At 36.4% G+C, this 18,806-nt stretch overlaps 1 protein-coding gene across 10 annotated transcripts in view; it reads left to right on the top strand.

The window, feature by feature from the left end:
• Positions 1-18,806, top strand: part of LOC113226358 (nesprin-1-like) — a 132,619-nt gene that overhangs the window by 12,317 nt on the left and 101,496 nt on the right. For 8 of the 10 annotated variants that reach the window (XM_026458952.1, XM_026458949.1, XM_026458958.1 and 5 more), the window contains 13 exons: positions 31-996; positions 1,633-4,096; positions 4,625-8,352; positions 8,429-8,606; positions 8,734-8,919; positions 9,480-9,827; positions 9,991-10,251; positions 10,366-10,836; positions 10,915-12,213; positions 12,427-12,600; positions 14,343-14,580; positions 14,765-15,099; positions 15,263-17,713. In XM_026458952.1, coding sequence (XP_026314737.1) covers positions 31-996; positions 1,633-4,096; positions 4,625-8,352; positions 8,429-8,606; positions 8,734-8,919; positions 9,480-9,827; positions 9,991-10,251; positions 10,366-10,836; positions 10,915-12,213; positions 12,427-12,600; positions 14,343-14,580; positions 14,765-15,099; positions 15,263-17,713 — 13,099 coding nt within the window. The remainder of the gene's footprint in view (positions 1-30; positions 997-1,632; positions 4,097-4,624; positions 8,353-8,428; positions 8,607-8,733; positions 8,920-9,479; positions 9,828-9,990; positions 10,252-10,365; positions 10,837-10,914; positions 12,214-12,426; positions 12,601-14,342; positions 14,581-14,764; positions 15,100-15,262; positions 17,714-18,806) is intronic. The other 2 variants (XM_026458954.1, XM_026458955.1) reach the window with 2 other exon arrangements.

The raw sequence follows: 18,806 nt of genomic DNA, 5'->3' as shown, positions 1-18,806 counted from the left end.
AGCGTCCGTACAAGAAGCTTTGATACAAACGGACAAAGCCCAAAAGAATCTTGATGTATTAACTGCAAATTACGAAGAGATTAAGAACAGACTAAAAGAAAACATCGATGCTTGGCAGGAATATGAAAGTCTGTTGGAAAATGTATCCGAGTGGTTAAAAGACAAAGAAAATAAGGTAAGGTTGGAGGCTTCCAATCTTCTAAACCTGAACGAAGTTGATGACAAAATTGCTGAAATAACAGAATTAAATATAGACGTCAAAAATTACGGAGGAGAAATAAATAAGCTATCAGCTATCGGAGAGAACATATTAGCACGTAATCCTGATTCACGTGTAATGCAATACATTAATCATTTGATGACAAGATACCAAAATGTCGTCAAATTCACGGAAGCTCATCTTAATAGACTTAAAGATCTCAAAGGTAATAAAGGACAATATAATAAATCAATTTCAGAGTTCAAGAATTGGCTTCAAGATGCTAATGGAAAAATTACAGACTTGGCAGCAATGAGCAAGCATGCTAAACCAACAACTGCCGACTTACAGCAAGTCAAAAAATTAAACGACAACAAAGAACTCGGCCAAAAACTACTCAACAATGCCGTTGAATCAGGCGAAGCTTTGTTTAGTGGAATTACACCAGAAGGTCGTGAACAAATCAGAAACGAGTTAAGATCTTTGAGAGATTATTTTGAAAATTCAGTTGACTCTCTCAATAATGTCATCAAAGACATTGAAACTACAATCAACAAAAGGTCCTCGTTTGATGATACTTTCAACCAAGTACAGAAATGGATTGCTGATAAAGAAAGTGAATTAGGAGATTTTAAACTATGTCCTACGCTTCCGGAGAAGAAGGCTCAACTCCACGGTAACAAAATATTGCACCAAGAGGTTGAACTGCACCAGTCTATGCTTTCTCAACTAACTGACAAGATTAAACTGATGCCTGATGAGGAAGCCGAGAAAAGCCTTTCCAAAACTATTGATAGATATAGAACTATGGCCAAAGAACTTGAGAAACGTGTTGCAACTTGTGAATCTCACGTTGCTGATCACGAAAAATATGTTCAAATGTTTGAAGATTGTCGAGATCGCTTGAACCACATCGTTGCTGAAAATACATTACTAAACTATGGAGTCGTAACACAGAAAGAAGATGTTGATGCTAAGGTTCTAGCTATTGAGAAAGTGATGACTAAAGCTCAAGATATTGAAAATATTCTTGGAGGGCTGAAATCTCAATTGAATACAGTTTTACAGTCCACAAGTTCAAATGGTCATCCACTACTTATTAGTGAATACGAGCAACTCAAAGTTACTTGGGACCAATTTGCTACACAATGCAAAGAACAAGATAAAAAACTAAAGGAAACATTAAAGCAATGGACCGCTAGCCAAAAGACTTTAGACGAGCTAGAAGAGTGGTTAAAGGTAAAGGAAGGTCAAGTTAGAGACCAAAGTCTTAAGAATAATTTGGAAGCAAAGATTGGTCATTTACAAAAAGTAAAAGAAATCCGAAGTGAGCTTGCATCCAGAAGTGCAGATTTTACGGCATTGACCGACAGCAAACAAAATGTCGCAAGTGAATCTGAACTTTCTAGCAAAACATCTAAACTGGCTACTAGATATCATACATTGAACAACTTGGTCAACGAAATAATTTCCAAATATGAGGTCTTTGTGGCGGAACACCAACAATTTGAAAATGACTACAACGACATGGAAAATTGGCTTATGGGTATGCTTGGCGAACTGCAAGACTTAAATGAAATTGTGGGTGACTATGCTGTTTTACAAGACAAACAAAATAAAGCAAAGGAGCTTTATGAAACTAGGAACAAGAAAACACCAGCATTTGAGGAGTTTTTGAGCTTAGGAGAGAAACTATATACACACACAAGCCCTGATGGTAGAGAAGTTATTAGACAAAAAATTCGTAAAATAAGAACATTGTGGGATAGTTTTGGTGATAGCTTCCAAGAGACTGTCAACAAACTTGACCAGTGCCTATTGCAATTCTCTGATTTCTCTCTGGCTCAAGAACAATTAACTAAATGGTTGAAGGATGTTGAGAGAGCCATGCAAAGACATACTGAGCTCAAAGCATCGCTGGAAGAGAAAAAAGCACAGCTGCAAAACCACAAGATAATGCATCAGGAAATAATGAGTCATCAAACATTAGTGGAGTCCGTTTGTGATAAAGCTCAACAATTAGTTGATCAGACACATGATGCGTCTTTGAACGTCTATCTTCAATCAATTAAACAATTATTTCAAAATATTGTTACTAAATCTCAAAATCTTTCTGATAATCTAGAAGACTGTGTGAAGAGACATGAAGATTTAGTACGCCTTATTCAACATTACAAAGAATGGCTTGGATCACAATCTGAAAAACTTCTTGATATTGAGAACGCTACTGGCGAAAAGCCTGAAATTATGCGAAAACTTCAGTCAGCTGTTACAATGAAAGATATTGAGAAAATTGGATCTTCAAAACTAGATGAAATTCGTGGTGTATTTTCTTCAGTTAGCAAAAGCACTTCAGAAGCCGGTAACACTGCTATCAAGGCTGAAATTGACAACTTGCAAGAACAGTTACGTAATGCAGTAGAATGTGTCGGTTCTTCAGAACAAAAACTCAAGCATACTTTAGAAATTTGGAACAAATTCGATATTTCTATCGAGGCTATTACAGAATGGCTTAAAGGCATGGAATCTAAGTGTCGAGATCAAAGCCTTTGCTCTACATTACAAGAGAAAGAAGCACAGCTACAAAAGTATGTTAGTCTTCGAAACGAAATTAATGGTAAAGAAAAAGAAATTGATGCCTTTGTTGATGAATCGCACAGCCTTATTCAGTTAAGTGGAGTAGAGCGTCTAAAGCCCCTAGTTACACAAGTAAGCAGTCGCTATCAACAGCTCCATTTAATTTCAAAGGAAATCGTGAACCACTGGTCTGAACTTGTTGCGGACCACAAGAAGTATGTCCAATTGCGTAATGAATTTGATGCTTGGCTCAAACCTTTGGAAGAACAATTATCTCAAATGGTAACAAAGGAAGACAAACTAAGCATCGAAAGCAAAGGCAGCAAACTTCAAGTATTCTTTTTGGAAAGAGACAATGGCGAGCATAAAATTAGCATATTAACGACGTCAAGTGATAAAGTTTTGCCTGAAACGGCTGCTAACGGCAGAGAGAATATTCGCACTGAAATAAGAGAGTTACGTGAAAGATGGGATAAACTTAACGATACTATACTTCAGCAACAGAAAGAGTATGAGTCTCAGACTCTTCAATGGTCAAGTTACCAAGACGTGTTACAACAGACATTGTCTTGGCTTGATGAGAAAGAAAAAATCATAGAATCTGAAGAAAAGGCAGTTCTAAATTCTGCCCAAGAAATCAAATCAAAGCTGCTGAAAAACAAAACCCTCTTGCAAGAGATCTATTCGCATAAAAGAGTGATTGAAACAGTCACTGAGAAGGCTAAAAATGTAGCAGCTACACTTCACTCCGGTAAAGGAGAAAGTGACGAGATGACGGCAATCATACAATCCATATGGGATAGATACAATGCTTTGACAAGCAGACTTTCTGGCATTATTGACAAACATGAAAAGAATTTTGATATCTTCCAGCAATTTGCTGACCAACAGAAATCTTTACAAGACTATCAGAAACATTTATGGGATCGTCTTCACATGTTATCTGATTATAGCGGCAACAAATCCGCTTTGCAAGGAAAATTAGCTAAGATTCAGGAGTTGTTGGACGCTATTCCGAATGGCAACAATAAGTTGAAAATATTGTCAGATCTAATTGAGACTAATGCTGCAAAATTATCTCCCAGGGGCAAGGAAGGTATGTCCAGAGAACTGGGTTTGCTCAGGGCAGACTTAGAAAAGTTTACTGCCACAGTTCATGACGTTAAGAGGGGTATTGAAGACAAAATACAACAATGGATAGAATTCGACAGTGCCAATGATCGTCTGCAACATTGGTTAAGTGATACCGAGATGACTTTGAAAACTTACACGCCTAAAGCAACATTAGAAGAAAAAATTGACCAGTTAAACAAATATCAGGTATGTAAACTATTCATATATTATTGTAATACAATACACTTATATATATTTCATGATAATAATTTTAAACAGGAATTATTTAAAGCGATTGAATATCATGAAAATGATTTGAATGCAGTCATAAAACATGGCGAAGCTTTGGATCAAGTAAGATTTTGAAGAGAAAATTTTTTTATATCCTCGGCACTGTAGGATATAGTCTAATTTTCAGTAGACGTTCTAATTTCACGGATTTAATATTGGGAATATTATTATGTATATCCTAACAGTTTTTCAATCACTCGTAATATACCTACGTAGTTTCTACTCTTGTCACTTATTTATCTATTACAATATTCAGTAAAATACTAATCTTAGTGAAGGCGTCGGTAATTGGTACTTACCTTACAAATCTATTCATGCGCCTATTATATTTTATCTTTTTATTTGTTCAAGATGATACTAATATTAGTTGTCGTAGTTAGTTTAATAAAATAAAAAGGCATTAAATAAATAATGGGTTTCGTTAACCAGTTTTCTAACTTCTAGGCAATTTTGGCTAACTTGAAGAAGACAGAGAATGATGTCGACAAATTGACTGATGAGTTCAGTGATCTCGTCGAAAACTGCAATGACACAAGAATCACAATGAATTTGCAACAAATGACATCACGGTTCCAATCTGTTCAATCTACAGCTAAGGAACTAGTCAAGAAATGTGAGCAAGCTGTCAACGATCACAATGCTTATCAAGACAAATACAATCAGTGCACTGATTGGATTAAGGCAGCTCAGCATAAGTTCGATGAATGTCAGAAGAATCTGTCCAGTACTCCTGAAGGAATTGCTGCTAAACGTGAAAGCCTTAACGAATTATTGAGTCAACGCAGAAATGCTACCCTTCTCGTTAATAACACTTTTGAATTAGGAGAAAAGTTATACCCTTCTACGTCACATGAAGGCAAGGAACTTATTGAACAACAGTTGCACGAAATCCAACAGGCTTTGGACAACTTATATGACAACATCACTAAAGCCGAAAGAGAGTTGGATTTAGAACTAAACAAGTGGTCATCGTTTGACGACAATCTTAAGAGTGTACAACAATGGCTGACCACCGCCGAAAAGAATCTTCCTAAAGAAATAGAATTGAGGGCTACTTTGGATGAGAAGCGAAATCAACTTAATGTTTACAGGACCTACCTTCAAGATGCCATTGCACACCAGCAGGATATTTCTATATTAGCTGAACGTGCTAAGAGCTTACCTGATGTTACGAAAGGTATTTCAAAAGAGATAGAATCGTTAAAACAGAGGCATGAAACTATACTTACAAGAGCCAAGGCGTTCGTAGAACAATACGAAGCAATCGTCAATAATCATCAGCAATACACTAAAGCTGTTATGGATTTGCAAGAATGGGTAGAAGCTACACAGAATACTGCTCAGCTTTGGGGTGATGTTAATTTGGAGAGAGTTGCTTTGAGCAGTAACTGCGAAAAATTGAAATCCCTACAAATGAGTTTGCCTGAGGAAAAGAACCGCATTGATAAAATTCGTTCCTTAGGAGAGAAAGTATTGCCTGGAACTATCAACAGTGGACAAGGTAATATACGAAACCAAATAGATGCTTCTCATCAAGAATGGGAAGGATTAGTTTCTTTTATTAACAAGACTATTGAAACGCTTGAAAATAAGATACAACAATGGAACGAATATGAGAACATTAAAGATCAATGCTTGACGTGGATAAGAAACACGGATACAGCTATTCACGCTGTAGATCTTAAGGCTACGTTGCCAGAGAAGCAAGAACAATTTAAAAAGTTCCAGGAATTACAAGGTGAAGTGCGCGCCAAGGAACTCGAGATCGACAATATTACTGAAAAAGCACAAAATCTGTACACGGGAGTATTAGGACCTCGTGGCTCTCAAATATCAGACTTGGCTGTGAAATACCAGACTCTTTCACAGAAAGTAAAAGATCTTACCAATAGATGGCAGCAGTACGTTAAGACCCACCAAGAGTTTGCTAGCAATGTAACTGAATGTTCCCAATGGATTGAAGAACTGAGAGACAAGTTAGATTATTGCGCTGACTTGAGTTCATGCTCTCAAGATGACTTAGAGACTAAGCTTGTGTTGATACAGAACCTTTTACTTGCTAAAGACGAAGGGTTCACTAAAGTACAGTCTTTAGTTGAATTGGCTCAGAATGTAATGGCTAACACTGCACCCGATGGCCATGAGGCTATTAATAATGCGTTAGTTGCCTTACAAGAACAGTGGTCAGCGTTATTATCTAGGATGATTGAGACCAAAAACATGCTTGATGATTCTGTTACTAAATGGGCTGGTTTCTTAGAGCAAATACAACTAATTGACAAAAGCAACGTCTATTTGGAAAATATGCTAGCTGCGTTAATGCCGTATGAGACATCAATGTCAGATAAGAGAGCACAGCTCGAAAAACTTAAAGAGGTCGAGGAGAAAGCACGTTGTGATCGAATTGATGTTGATACTCTAAAAGCAAAAGCAGCTGAAATGATTGCTAGTGGTCAACAAAACCAGGCAGCTTCGAAAGCGCAGGAAACTCTGAATAAGTTTGACTCTTTGTACGATAAAATTAAGAAATTGTTGGCAGATCGTGAAGAGCAATATAAGGATCACAGACTATATAAAGAGGCTCACGATGAACTTATACAATGGTTGGGACGAGCAAGAGAAAAAGTCCCGTCTTTGAAATCTAAACCGCTGAGTGACAAATTGGCTATTGAGAATTCTGTTGCTCCTCTTGAAGCTTTGATCAATAAACAAGCCCAAGGAGAATTGCTGCTAGAACACTTGCAACACACGGGTGAAGTTGTGTTAGCAAGCACATCTCCAGATGGTCAGGCGATCATCAAAAACGAGATGAAGGCTTTGAAAGAAAGTTTTGACGCCTTATTCAATGAAATCAAACAGCAGAAAAGCCAATTGGAGGATACTGTTAATCAATGGAGAGATTTCAAAGACGAATATGAAAGGCTTTCTGATTGGCTACAACAAAAGGAAATCCTTATCAAGAACCATAAATTAGCTTTACTCGGATCTGCCAAAGAGAAAGGCGCACAAGTAAATGAAGTAAAAGAAATTGTAAGTCAGCTCAACAAAGGCAAAGATGATATTGACAACTTCAATGCTTCGGCTGCTGGCCTATTATCCTCACACCTGGACACTTACGTAAACAATCAACTGAGACACCTTAACTCGAGATACCAGGTCCTTGTCAATATGGCAAATGACGTACTCAAGAAGGTAGAGACTAATTACGAACAACATCAGAATTACGACGACAACTACGCCAAGACCAAAACATGGATAGATGATGCCTGGGAGATCACACGAAGTGGAAGTGATGCTGGTAGTAACAGCAGTAAGGAAGCTTTACAAAAGCGATTAGAGCAAATTGAAGATCTCTTGAAACGAAGAGAGGAAGGGCAGAACTTAGTACACGCAACAGTTAATAGTGGAGAAAAAGTCTTGAGGAATACGAGATCCGATGGAAAAGATAAAATTAACACTGAACTAAAAGAACTTCAGAATGAATGGGATCGTCTCGTTAAGAAGATGAGCACGGCCAAAGTTCACCTCGAGACAGCATTACTGCAATGGGCCGACTATAGTTCTAGCTACTCGCAACTACAACAATGGATCTCCGACAGAGAAGCAAAACTGCAAGAAGTGTGTGAGCAAAAAGTCGCCAAGACAAAGAAGGCCCAAGATCGCCTAGCAGGTCTTACAACAGGCCTTAGTTTGGGAGAAAGAAAAGCGACACTTCGTCAAACAAACAATATTGTCCAAGATATCGTTTCGTTTGAACCCATGATTCAGTCTGTAACTTCTAAGGCTTCAGAATTAATGCAACAAGCTCCAGCATCTGAGATTACTAGCAAATACGAAACATTATCAAAGCAAGCTAAAGACCTGTATGATAAACAGAAACAGACCGTAGAGCAACATCAAGTGTTTATTGATGCCGGTACAGACTTCGTCCAATGGATTAGAGCTGCTAAAGAAAGATTAGGCAAATGTTCTGATGCGACTGGAGACAAGGAATCTCTGAGCAGCAAGATTTCGCAACTCAAGGTATTAGAAAGTGAACTACCCGAAGGACATGCCAAGTTGCAGAAAGCGTTGGAGCAAGGTGAAATATCCTGTGGCTTAGCAGATGAAGAAGACAGGGAAGATATTGAAGAAGAAGTAGCTCTGATGCAGGAGGAATATGACACATATGTGTAAGTATAAATTCATAATCAGTATTTAAAGTTTTATACATACTTTGTATTTATTTTGAGTATTATACTCTGTCAGTGAGCAGCTGAACAAGACCAAAGCTATGATTGAGGGAGGTATCGTGAAGTGGACCGAATACGAAGAACAATACAAAGAAGCCTTGGATTGGCTGTCGAAGACTGAGAAATTAGTACAATCATTTAACAAGTTACAGAACAATTTGGAACAGAAGAAAATTGTTCTTGAAGAATTCCAGGTTGGTACAACTTATTGATAACTACTTATGTATTTCATTAGATAGGTATGAAATGTTTTACGGCGCGACAGAGAAATTTGACTTCCCTACGCAAAGAACAAATACAATTTTCATAATTTTCTTTCAGGGACATTTACAAATGTTGTTTGATTGGCAAGTAGACCTAGACAAATTAAATGTTCGAGCACAAACTTTGCTGGAAACTTGTGCTGATACTAGGATATCTAATGGAATCACACAAATAACAACAAAGTACAATGCGCTGTTATCTTTGGCTAAGGAAGTAATGAAACGGCTTGAACTCCACTACCAGGTAACTATTATTATACTTTTTAAACTGTGTCCTATTTCAAACAGAGGTTATGTTTCATTTTCGCCTGTGTCTGTGATTGTTTGATTAATGTAAATAGTACAGGAAAAACTTTTCAGTTAATGATTAACCTTTTTTTATCAGGAAGAACAGGTAGAGTCGTAGACTTGAAGGTACAGGTTTGGCACGTGTTTTATATGTCATTCTGAACAAATATTTACTTAATTTTCCGATTGATTTCGAGTTCCGTTTTTACTAAGCACCCTTCAGCCAAACTTTCACAAGAACAAAAAAGGTTTTTAAATTATCTATACGTATTATTTTGTTCTAAAATCGCGTGGTCCTCCATTCGATTCTCGATCGAAATAATTTTCTTTCACATCCTGGTTATTTACCTTAAAGCCCTAGGATATAATGGAAAAAATGCTATTATAATACTTTTGATACAATGGATGACCTAGTTTTAGATCAGAGTGATCGTTATGATTATCCGCCACTTACAAAAATCCTACCACGATCAGGAAAAGGCTATCTTCTAAACTATCTTTCTTCTTGTTTACTAGGAACATCAACAACATAATGCGCTTTATGGAGAATGTCAAGACTGGCTCGATAGAACCAGAGAAAAACTAAACCAGTGTGCTGACATACCTAATACCTTACAGGAAGTTAATAGTAAACTTAACACTGTAAAACTTTTACGTCAATCTCTAGAGCAGGGTCAAAATAAACTTAGGTATCTCCTTGAATTGAAAGAGAAGGTTATTATGAACACAGAACAAGCTGGTGCAGCTAAAATACAAGAAGACACAGACAATTTAAAACAGGAATTTGATAAACTCATTGCGGATTTACAAGATGTTCGTAATAAGTTGATCAATAGAGCTGCTCAGTTTGATGATATTTCTAAGGTAAGCTGTCTTTGTTTTGATATTATAACGTTAAGTATTATTCGAAGTGTAGCTTGGCAGATGATATGAACATTTGTTTTTGATTGAATTGTATATTAGTGAAAATTATATGTATGAACTTCACAATTGACTGTCAATTAATTGAAATTAATTTAATTTTCAGATTCACAAACTATTAGTTGAGTGGCTAGATGACATTGACCATAAGATCCAATCAGACGATTCGCTCTTGAACGACTTATCAGAAAAGAAAGCAAAGTTGGAAAAATTCAAAACATTCAACAGAGATATAGACTCTCACAGCGATCTTGTTAAGAAATTGAATGAAAAGTTGCAAGAAGATGCCTCTTTGAAGTCTAAAGAAATTGAAGACACTCTCAAACGATATGATGATATTAGAAAGACTGTTATTGAGATGATTGCTGTAAGTATTCATTGCATTTGTGTAGCTAAGTTATTCTTACTATATAAAAAATATTTCTTTATTATTGTAATCCGTTTATAATTATGATAATGTGGATGTGTGTTTTGGTCTCAGAAACTTGAAGACTACGTGAGTTCTCACATTCAATACAAAGAATGTTACGACAACTTCTACGAATGGATACGTAATTGTAAGATTGAAATTCAACAATGCTCCGACTCCCACGGCGAAAAAGAAGAAGTGCAGAAAAAACTACAGAACGTAAATAAAATAATCGAGTCTTTACCCAAAGGAGAAGCACTCCTTACTAAAGCTGTCAAAGTTAGTGAAGCAGTTCTAGAAACTACTGGAATTGAAGGTAAAGATAACATAAATCAAGAAATCAAACAACTGAAGATCGAATGGGAGAACCTACAGCAAATTTGCAAAGATACTAAGAAGTTACTGGAGAAATGTCTCTCCGCTTGGTCAGATTTCCTGGAAACGTCGGATAAGATGAGCAAGTGGGTAAAAGACTTCGATAATAAGTTGAAAACTGTTGAGAAAGTCGACAAGATTACTCCTGAACATCTTGACAAATGTCGTGTAAGTATTACAATTTCAAAATTTCAATTGATACAAGTTGCATATTTTATTTCACGTTATATTATGTTTTGTTTATAGGAACTTCTAGCAGAAGCTTTAGGTCACAAACACATCTTAGAAGAACTTAATGATAGATGCGAAAATCTAATGGAGCTCAGTGCATGCGCTTGGGTACGCGATAAGACTGTGAACCTGCAAACAGAATATACCACTTTATTAACAAAAATTCAAGGTCTTGTGTCTAATGGTGAAAAGAACCTATCTGATCATACTGAATTTATTAAGGCCAAGGAAGACCTTCAACAATGGTTAGAAACCGCTCATGGTACTGTCCAGGACTCCATTGGAGTTGGAGACATTGATACAACTAAAGATAAACTTGAAACAATTAAACTTGTAAGCAATAGAATGACCGAGGGTCACCATTTATTGGTCGTCTTACAAGAAGCCTTTAAGAAAGCCCTTAATAACACCCCACCGGAAGAACAAGATAGTCTACGTAATGATGTCAAGGTACTTCAAGAAAGTTGGGACCAATTGAAGATTGACCTGAACTCTATCACAGCACAACTTAAAGCTGCTATTGGAAAATGGGAGGATTTCGAGGAATCCAAAAATAAAATGAACCAATGGATCAAAGATACAGAAAAGAACCTCGATAAGGTACCCCCAACTGGTGGCGAACTTGGTGAAATGAAGACTTTATTGGAAAAATATAAACACATTGAAGATGAAATTGATAATAAGACACCGGAGTTAGAAAGGCTCAAGAGTGAAGCTGCAGAACTCAGTTCTTGGGCTAAAAAACCAATTGTTAAGGAATCTGTTACAGAAATTGAAAAGAAAATCAAAGCATTACGATCAAATTGCGCGGCTAAAAAGGCTGAGCTGGAGTCTGAAATCAAAGACTACAACCAATACCACCAATCATTACAAGACACAGAAAAATGGTTGTTACAGATTTCTTTCCAACTAATGGCCCATAACTCATTATACATCCACAATAGAGAGCAAACTGAGGAACAGTTAGCTCAACATGCGGTCTTGCTGGACGATATACAAAAATATAGATCAACTCTTGACGACTTAGAAGGAAAGGGTCGAGCTCAAATCGAGCGATACGAAGCCACTACGCCGGCAATTCGTGACACTGTAGGAAAACAATTGAAAAACGTAAATGACAGTCACAAGTCTTTGTTAGCCACTGCACTGCAGATTGAACGTCGCCTTAGAGAAGGCCTTGCGAAGTTCAAGGAGTATGAAGATACATTGGAGAGTATCCTGCAAAATCTGGATGAATGTGAACCAGCTATTACAGAATTAGATGTGCCGGTTGATGGATTGGCTCATGGTCGTGAACTCTTGGATAAGGCTAGGGTGAGTATATTAGAAAGCTACAATGACATTTAATTTGAATATTGTTTGTTTGTCTGGTACATTTTTGTACACATATTACTTTTTTGTATATAATTTTATGGCTACTGTTCACCAAATGGTGCTTAAAAAGTTATTCCAGCCATAGTTCTCGATAATGAGGCTTACGACCTCCACGAATTATTTTATCATGTACGTGTGGTATATTCTTCCCAGACACTTCACAACCGTCTTCAAACAGAAAAGTCTCGCCTGTCAGCGGCAGTAGCAGCATGCTCAGCAGCAGCTGCATCAGTTTCCCGCCCGTCATCCCCTGCGGACACCGCGCCGCTGCCCATACCCCCGCGCGAGCTACATGTGCGTGCGCGCCTTGAAGACCTCATCGATCAGGTATTGGCGGCTTCCGGTACAGTATTGGCTTCTGATGTGCTGACGTCTTTTTAAGCGTGTTTTTGAAATTTGTTTTTTTATTAACAAATCTTTCTTCAAATTTATTTTGATTTTGCCCAAAGAATAATAACCACTACGTTTTATTCTCAAGTGCTTAAGAATTGGTATAATTACAAATTAGCGTGCAATTTTTATAATAACTACTCCGTGTCTGTAAGAGTCGACTAAAATTTCAAGAAACGACATTGACGATAAAAATGTTCATGTCATTTCGGTCGACCTTTGTAAATGAGTAAGCATTTTTAAATAAATATAGTACTAAAACTAATATTTCTAGAAATTAAAGATTGCCAGGTCTACAAAAAGAACAGAACCAACAAGCTAACTAAAACGTAAGGTCAAATAATTCACATAGTTTACCGGCGTGGTAGATAGTTAGTAGTTTGCTAAAAGGCTTTATCGTTGGCAATGTAATTTTTGTGCACCTGGTGTTACTGAATCAAGATGATACCAAAGTTGTCAGTTGACAACCATAGGTAGTAAAATAAATTAAAAATGTGAAACGCTAAATGGGCTCCTTAAAAAAGACAATTGTTTCATTTTTTAATACTTGGAAGGAAGTAAATCAAATAAATTATTACTTTTTAGATAACCACGGGTATAATTTATTATAATTTAAAGCTTCGTTCTGAATTTAACGATCTTCATTCGAATTATTAAAAATTAGTAATTACTAATAATAATAATATAAGGTAAATCATCTTGAATCAGAAGATGGCTATTTAGTGAATAACGAGCACTGTAAATAAAACTGAGTGTGGTCATGTAGAATATTCGACACGGATATGTAAAATCCTGATAAATAGCGTAACAATATGTAAAGCAAGGAATAACAGCAATGGTTGCACTAGTTAAAACACATCTGTTTTGCGCAGAGAGTATAACTTTGTAGATTGGAAATAAAAACTGACAATTTAATATATTTCTTAAATAAACAGAATTGTATTGTTTGTTACATGAAATAAAATAACAGTCATTCAATCCACGAATGCAAAGAAATTCTCTCTGTACTTCAATGCACTTATAGCACCTTGGTTTGTGTGCCTTTTTGTTTGTCATGCATGCTTTGTTCATAGACACATGTGAGTGACGTAGGGAGCACCAAGATCGACGCGATATTAAGGAATTTTGAAGGGCCTGAGTTCACAGACAAGCTGACCACGTTAGAGCAACGGGTAAGGCTTTGCATGATGCTTTTGAATGTTTGTGATATCAGCGTTGCGACACATTACAACGTCATAATCTGCAAATTCTTTATTTGATTCGTAATTCTTTTTTGATTCTAAAAAATTTGGTTCGTATATCTGAGAAAGGTCCTACCATTTTTACGTGTCTAAAGGTTGACAGCAGTGTTGACGTTGTACACCTTTTATAAGCTAATAAACATAAAATATCTAAAATCGTCGTTACTAATAAAATTAAATACATTGCCAAGTGTCACTAATTTGTGTACACATTATTAAAAACCTCCAGTTGACACAGATAATTGCAATTTTATGACGCTGTTACTTTAAATTGTAAATAAAATATCTACTTAAACATGAAGCAACCTAGTAGAAAGTAATTAGAATACGAACATTGTCACGAATATTGATTATTTTTCCTTAAGATATAATCTAATACAGCAGTGATGCGTATTATTTCTTCCAATCATCATATTCATCTAAAACTTTATTCTCTAGGTGCAAAGTCATCTAGAAACTCTAGGCGATGCAGTCTCCAGCATGGAGGAAGCAATGAAGCAAGTGACTGAAATCCAAGAATGGATCAACGTCCACAACGCGCTCGCTCGTGATTGGCTGGCCAACCCATCAAAGTTGAGGCCTGAAGCGGCTAAGCAAGATATGGCCTCTATGAACGACGCTTTACAATCATTAGCAGAGAAGAGAAATAGGTTACTTACTGAAATTCCAACAGAAGGTAAGATTACTCTCAATTTGTTGTGTAGTAACTTTGACGAACGAAAGTAGAAATATAGGTTACCCAAGGAATTACAGTAAAATATCACACAATTTTTTTACAATATTAAGCATATCCACATAATTAAGAGCTAAATCAAAAATCAAAACTAACAAACATTTTGATAACTAAGAATATATTTCAGGTCTAGAAGACGAAATCAATCTAGAAGAAGAACTGGACAACCTCGAAGAAGATATTCTCAAAGCCATCGAAAGAGAAAAAGGCAATCAAGCAATTATTGATGACTTCCGAAACAAATGCCAAGAGATTCACGATTGGTTTGATGCTGTTCTCAAGAAAATGTGCTTAGCAGATAAGGGATCCGGTCTACCATGCCCGCAAAAGCTTAGTGCGTTGAAAGAACTATCTGATGAATTCGGAAAAGCCGGCAAAGATAAAGTAGATAATATCAAGACTGTTGGCTCTAAAGTTATCAATATTGTTAGCAATTTGGAATCTCAACAAGTTGAAGAACAGGTACGTACGTACGCAAACTCAAATTTTAGTAATTAGAATTTGTCCCTTAATAAAATAAACATTATGAATCGAACAAGGCATTTCTCAAAGAAATATGTATCATAGACCTAGGTAATACATATATCTTTAATCGAAAATATGTAAGACTAATTTTTGTTTTCAGATGAAATCCGTAGAGCGAAGATACAATGACATCGCTAAACGTATCCAACGCAAACTTCAAATGCTCGAAATTACATACAAAGCCATAGACGGCACAAAAAATGAAGTTGGTGCACAAAACCAATGGATGCAAAAAGAAATTGACAACATTCTCCATCCTGAACCACTAGGCTTTGAAAGCAAGTCAGTAAAAGAAAGGCAGAAGAAAATGGCTAATCTCTTAAAGGAAACAGATGGAAAGAAAACGGTTATTGACTCTTTGGAGAAAAAAGTAAGCAACATTCAATCTGAACTTGAACCTTCAGAACAAATGCAATTGGAATCTGAACTATCCGAGCTAGCATCTAAACAAAAGCAACTAGTTTCGCTTGTTAAACAAGAAATTGACAGATTAGGTTCAAGCACTGAAGACAGAAAGAAACTAGAAAATGATATCGAAAAAGCAAAGAACTGGTTGAAAGCTAAACTTGCTGAAATTAAAAAATTGGGAGGACCCGTACCTTTAGAAGCTGCGAAAATAGAAAAGGATATTGGAGTGCATAAGAAGCATCAAAGCGAATTGCAAGATTTCAATAATGATACACTGACTGAAGTCATGCGGCAAGGTAATACTGTATGTAAAGATTGTTCTCCTGAAGATCGTGCTAAGCTACATGCAATATTGGAAGACCTTAATAAGCAGTATACATCAGCTAAGGTTGACATTGACGACAAGCTTGCTGCACTGAACAAACTACTGCAAGGAAGAAGTGACTTTGAATCGGAAGTTGCTAAAATTCAGAGCTGGTTGAACGAAGCTGAAGTTGCTGCTACCCCTGAGCTAAGAACTGCTAGTTTGCAATTGTTAGAAGAGCAACTAGCTAAGTTTGAGAAACTAAGTAAAGAAGCTGAGGATGTTGACAAAAATATTACCAAAGTCAAAGACAAATCCAAGGATATTATGGACTCATTATCTGATTCCAATAAACTACAACTTAAAGAACAGATTAACATTATTTCTGATAGATTTGCTAGAATAAATGCCATAATCAATGACAAGAAGAATGTTCTTTTGAAGCATATTAAAGAGTACAAAGATGCAGCGGCTAAAATAGCCGCAGCCCTCGAATTCCTTAATGAAATTCAAAACAAACTTAAAGCATTGAACAAACCAATTGGTAGCAAAGTTGAAGATGTCCAACCTATAATACAAGCTTACGAGTCTATCTTAGCTGATCTCAGGAAAAATAAGAAGGAACTTAACGAACTACAAGGAGGCAATTTGCACGATCTACAAGACATTTTAGCTCAAGAAGACGAATTAATGAGCACGATTGAGGACCAAATATCAAAATTAAAACAACTGTTATTATTGCGAGAACAATTCTTTGCACTTATTAAAGAAATCGAGGAATTCATAGCTAAGTACACTGATCTCACATCTGAAATTGAGAAATCTAATGACTCATTGGAAGATAAAATCAAACGCTACGATGACATTATTGGCAAAATTCAAGGTTGTGAAGCTATATTGGCCACTGCTACCGACAAAGGTCAACAAATTGCAGCTGAAGGTACAGTAATAGACAGAAATAACATTACTGAACTTCTACAGTCACTGAAACAACAACTCTTGACTCTTAGAAGGACTGTAGAGTCCAAACGTCAAGAATACGAAAGGGCAGCTGCTGAACATAAGAAATTGGCTTCAGATCTATCTGTAATTCTCCAATGGCTCCATGATAATGAAGCTGCAGTGCTTTCAAGACCTTTACTTAATAGAGATGTAGCTAGTGTGGACAAGAAATTGATCGAACATGCAACTCTAGCAAAGAATATTCAGTCATACCTGGATAAATTAACTAAGATCACTGATATTATTAAAAGCGATGATGGCGTTCCTGGATCGTTGTTAGAAATGGTTTCCGAAGCAAACTCTCTACAAACGTCTCTACCAGAAGAATTAGCGAATAGAGAGAAATATTTACAAGACAATAAGAAATATAGACAACAATACGGACAATTGGTAGAAAAACTAAACATTTGGGTCAATGAAGCTGCGATACGTCTAGACATGGGCAAGAACGGCACAGATTTTGAGAACATCGAAGCAGATTTGGAAGAACACAAGTCATTCTTTAACACTTCTGAACCAGAAATGAAGGATTTAGTTGGCAAACGAATGCAGGATATTGTTGACAAGATTTGGCCATCCTTAGCTGCAAGCGAACAAGAGGAATTATCTAAGGAACATCAAAAACATAATCAGCAGTTGAAGAATACATTAAACTCAGCGAAATCCCGTCAAGCTCAATTGGAACAAGATTTGGAGATATGGAAAGACTTCTGTCAGCTCGTAGATAAGATAAAGGCGATTTTAGAAAAAAATGACGTCAAAGATGAGCCGATCACTTCTGTCGACGTGTTAAGAGTTCATTTGGAGAAGTTGAACCATGCCAAGAATGATTTAGAGGTAAGTCTTTATTTTATACATCTAATAAAGCATGACAAACGCTATTATGACGCTCATGTCTAAGAGCACTTTATAAAATATAGATAAATATAGGTTCATCACGAGTAGTCGGCCACGCGTTAGGTATGAGCGCGCGGACGGTCTTCCTTGTTTTTAAGTCGTTTATATAGAAATAGAATTGAAAAATATCATACGTCAATTGTATTGATATAACACGTTATTGTCTACGAGGCTACGTGCTTTTCTAAATTATGAAGTGGAACCAAATCATCTTCCATAAAAAAAGATGTACAGGTGAAGTAAATGTAGAATATTCATGGTAGACGTCTTTACATAGATATCGTGGCCTGCCTCTTTTTTCAGTCATGTTAAACAAAGAAAAAAGTGCATAGCTGTACACATTCAACACATACACGTAACTTAAAAATAAATACGGGTGCATACGGGTCACAAGAATTCAAACCGTAAATCTTTCTCCTACCGCTCTATTGTCGCCCGTAATTATATTTATATTTTAAGTTTTTCATTATAAAAGATTAATTTAAATGTGACGTTTCAACGAATCAAATACATGTTTTTGAGTAAAACTTAAATGATTTGTGGTTTAAGAACAATAACTTATAAATTGTAGGTTATTGTTCTTGCTTTGTGGCTTTAAACAAAAGTACAGGTTGCCTGTTTGTTTTGGCCATAAATAATAATGCTCTTATCATTGACTTACAATTATATGGACGTCGGGTCCGCGCTAAAAAGTGTCCGAACTTAAAGGGCGTTAAAATCGTATACAGAGCGTCATTCACGCTTTAGTCTTCGTTTGTTCGACTGACAGCGAAGCAAACAAAATTAGACAGTACTGCGATGACATTACAATTTAAATTCAACGTTTTAGCTTTTTCATATTCCTTTACATGTCACTACGTTTAAATAGGTAGACTTGGGACATATTTTTCGTGGTTTTTGTATTAGACCCGTCGTCCATTTATTTATAAGTCAATGGCTCTTATCAATGCATTCGTGCGGGTTTAATTCACTACTTGACCATTAGATGGCGCAATAATGACTGCACGCAAAAATTGTTTTAGTGCCCCGTTGC

The sequence above is a fragment of the Hyposmocoma kahamanoa genome, unplaced genomic scaffold (genome assembly GCF_003589595.1).
Source record: "Hyposmocoma kahamanoa isolate Upper Pololo Valley unplaced genomic scaffold, ASM358959v1 190, whole genome shotgun sequence".
Classification (NCBI taxonomy): domain Eukaryota; kingdom Metazoa; phylum Arthropoda; class Insecta; order Lepidoptera; family Cosmopterigidae; genus Hyposmocoma; species Hyposmocoma kahamanoa.
The sequence above is the reverse complement of the archived record's forward strand: the minus strand, read 5'-3'. Positions and strand labels throughout refer to the sequence as shown.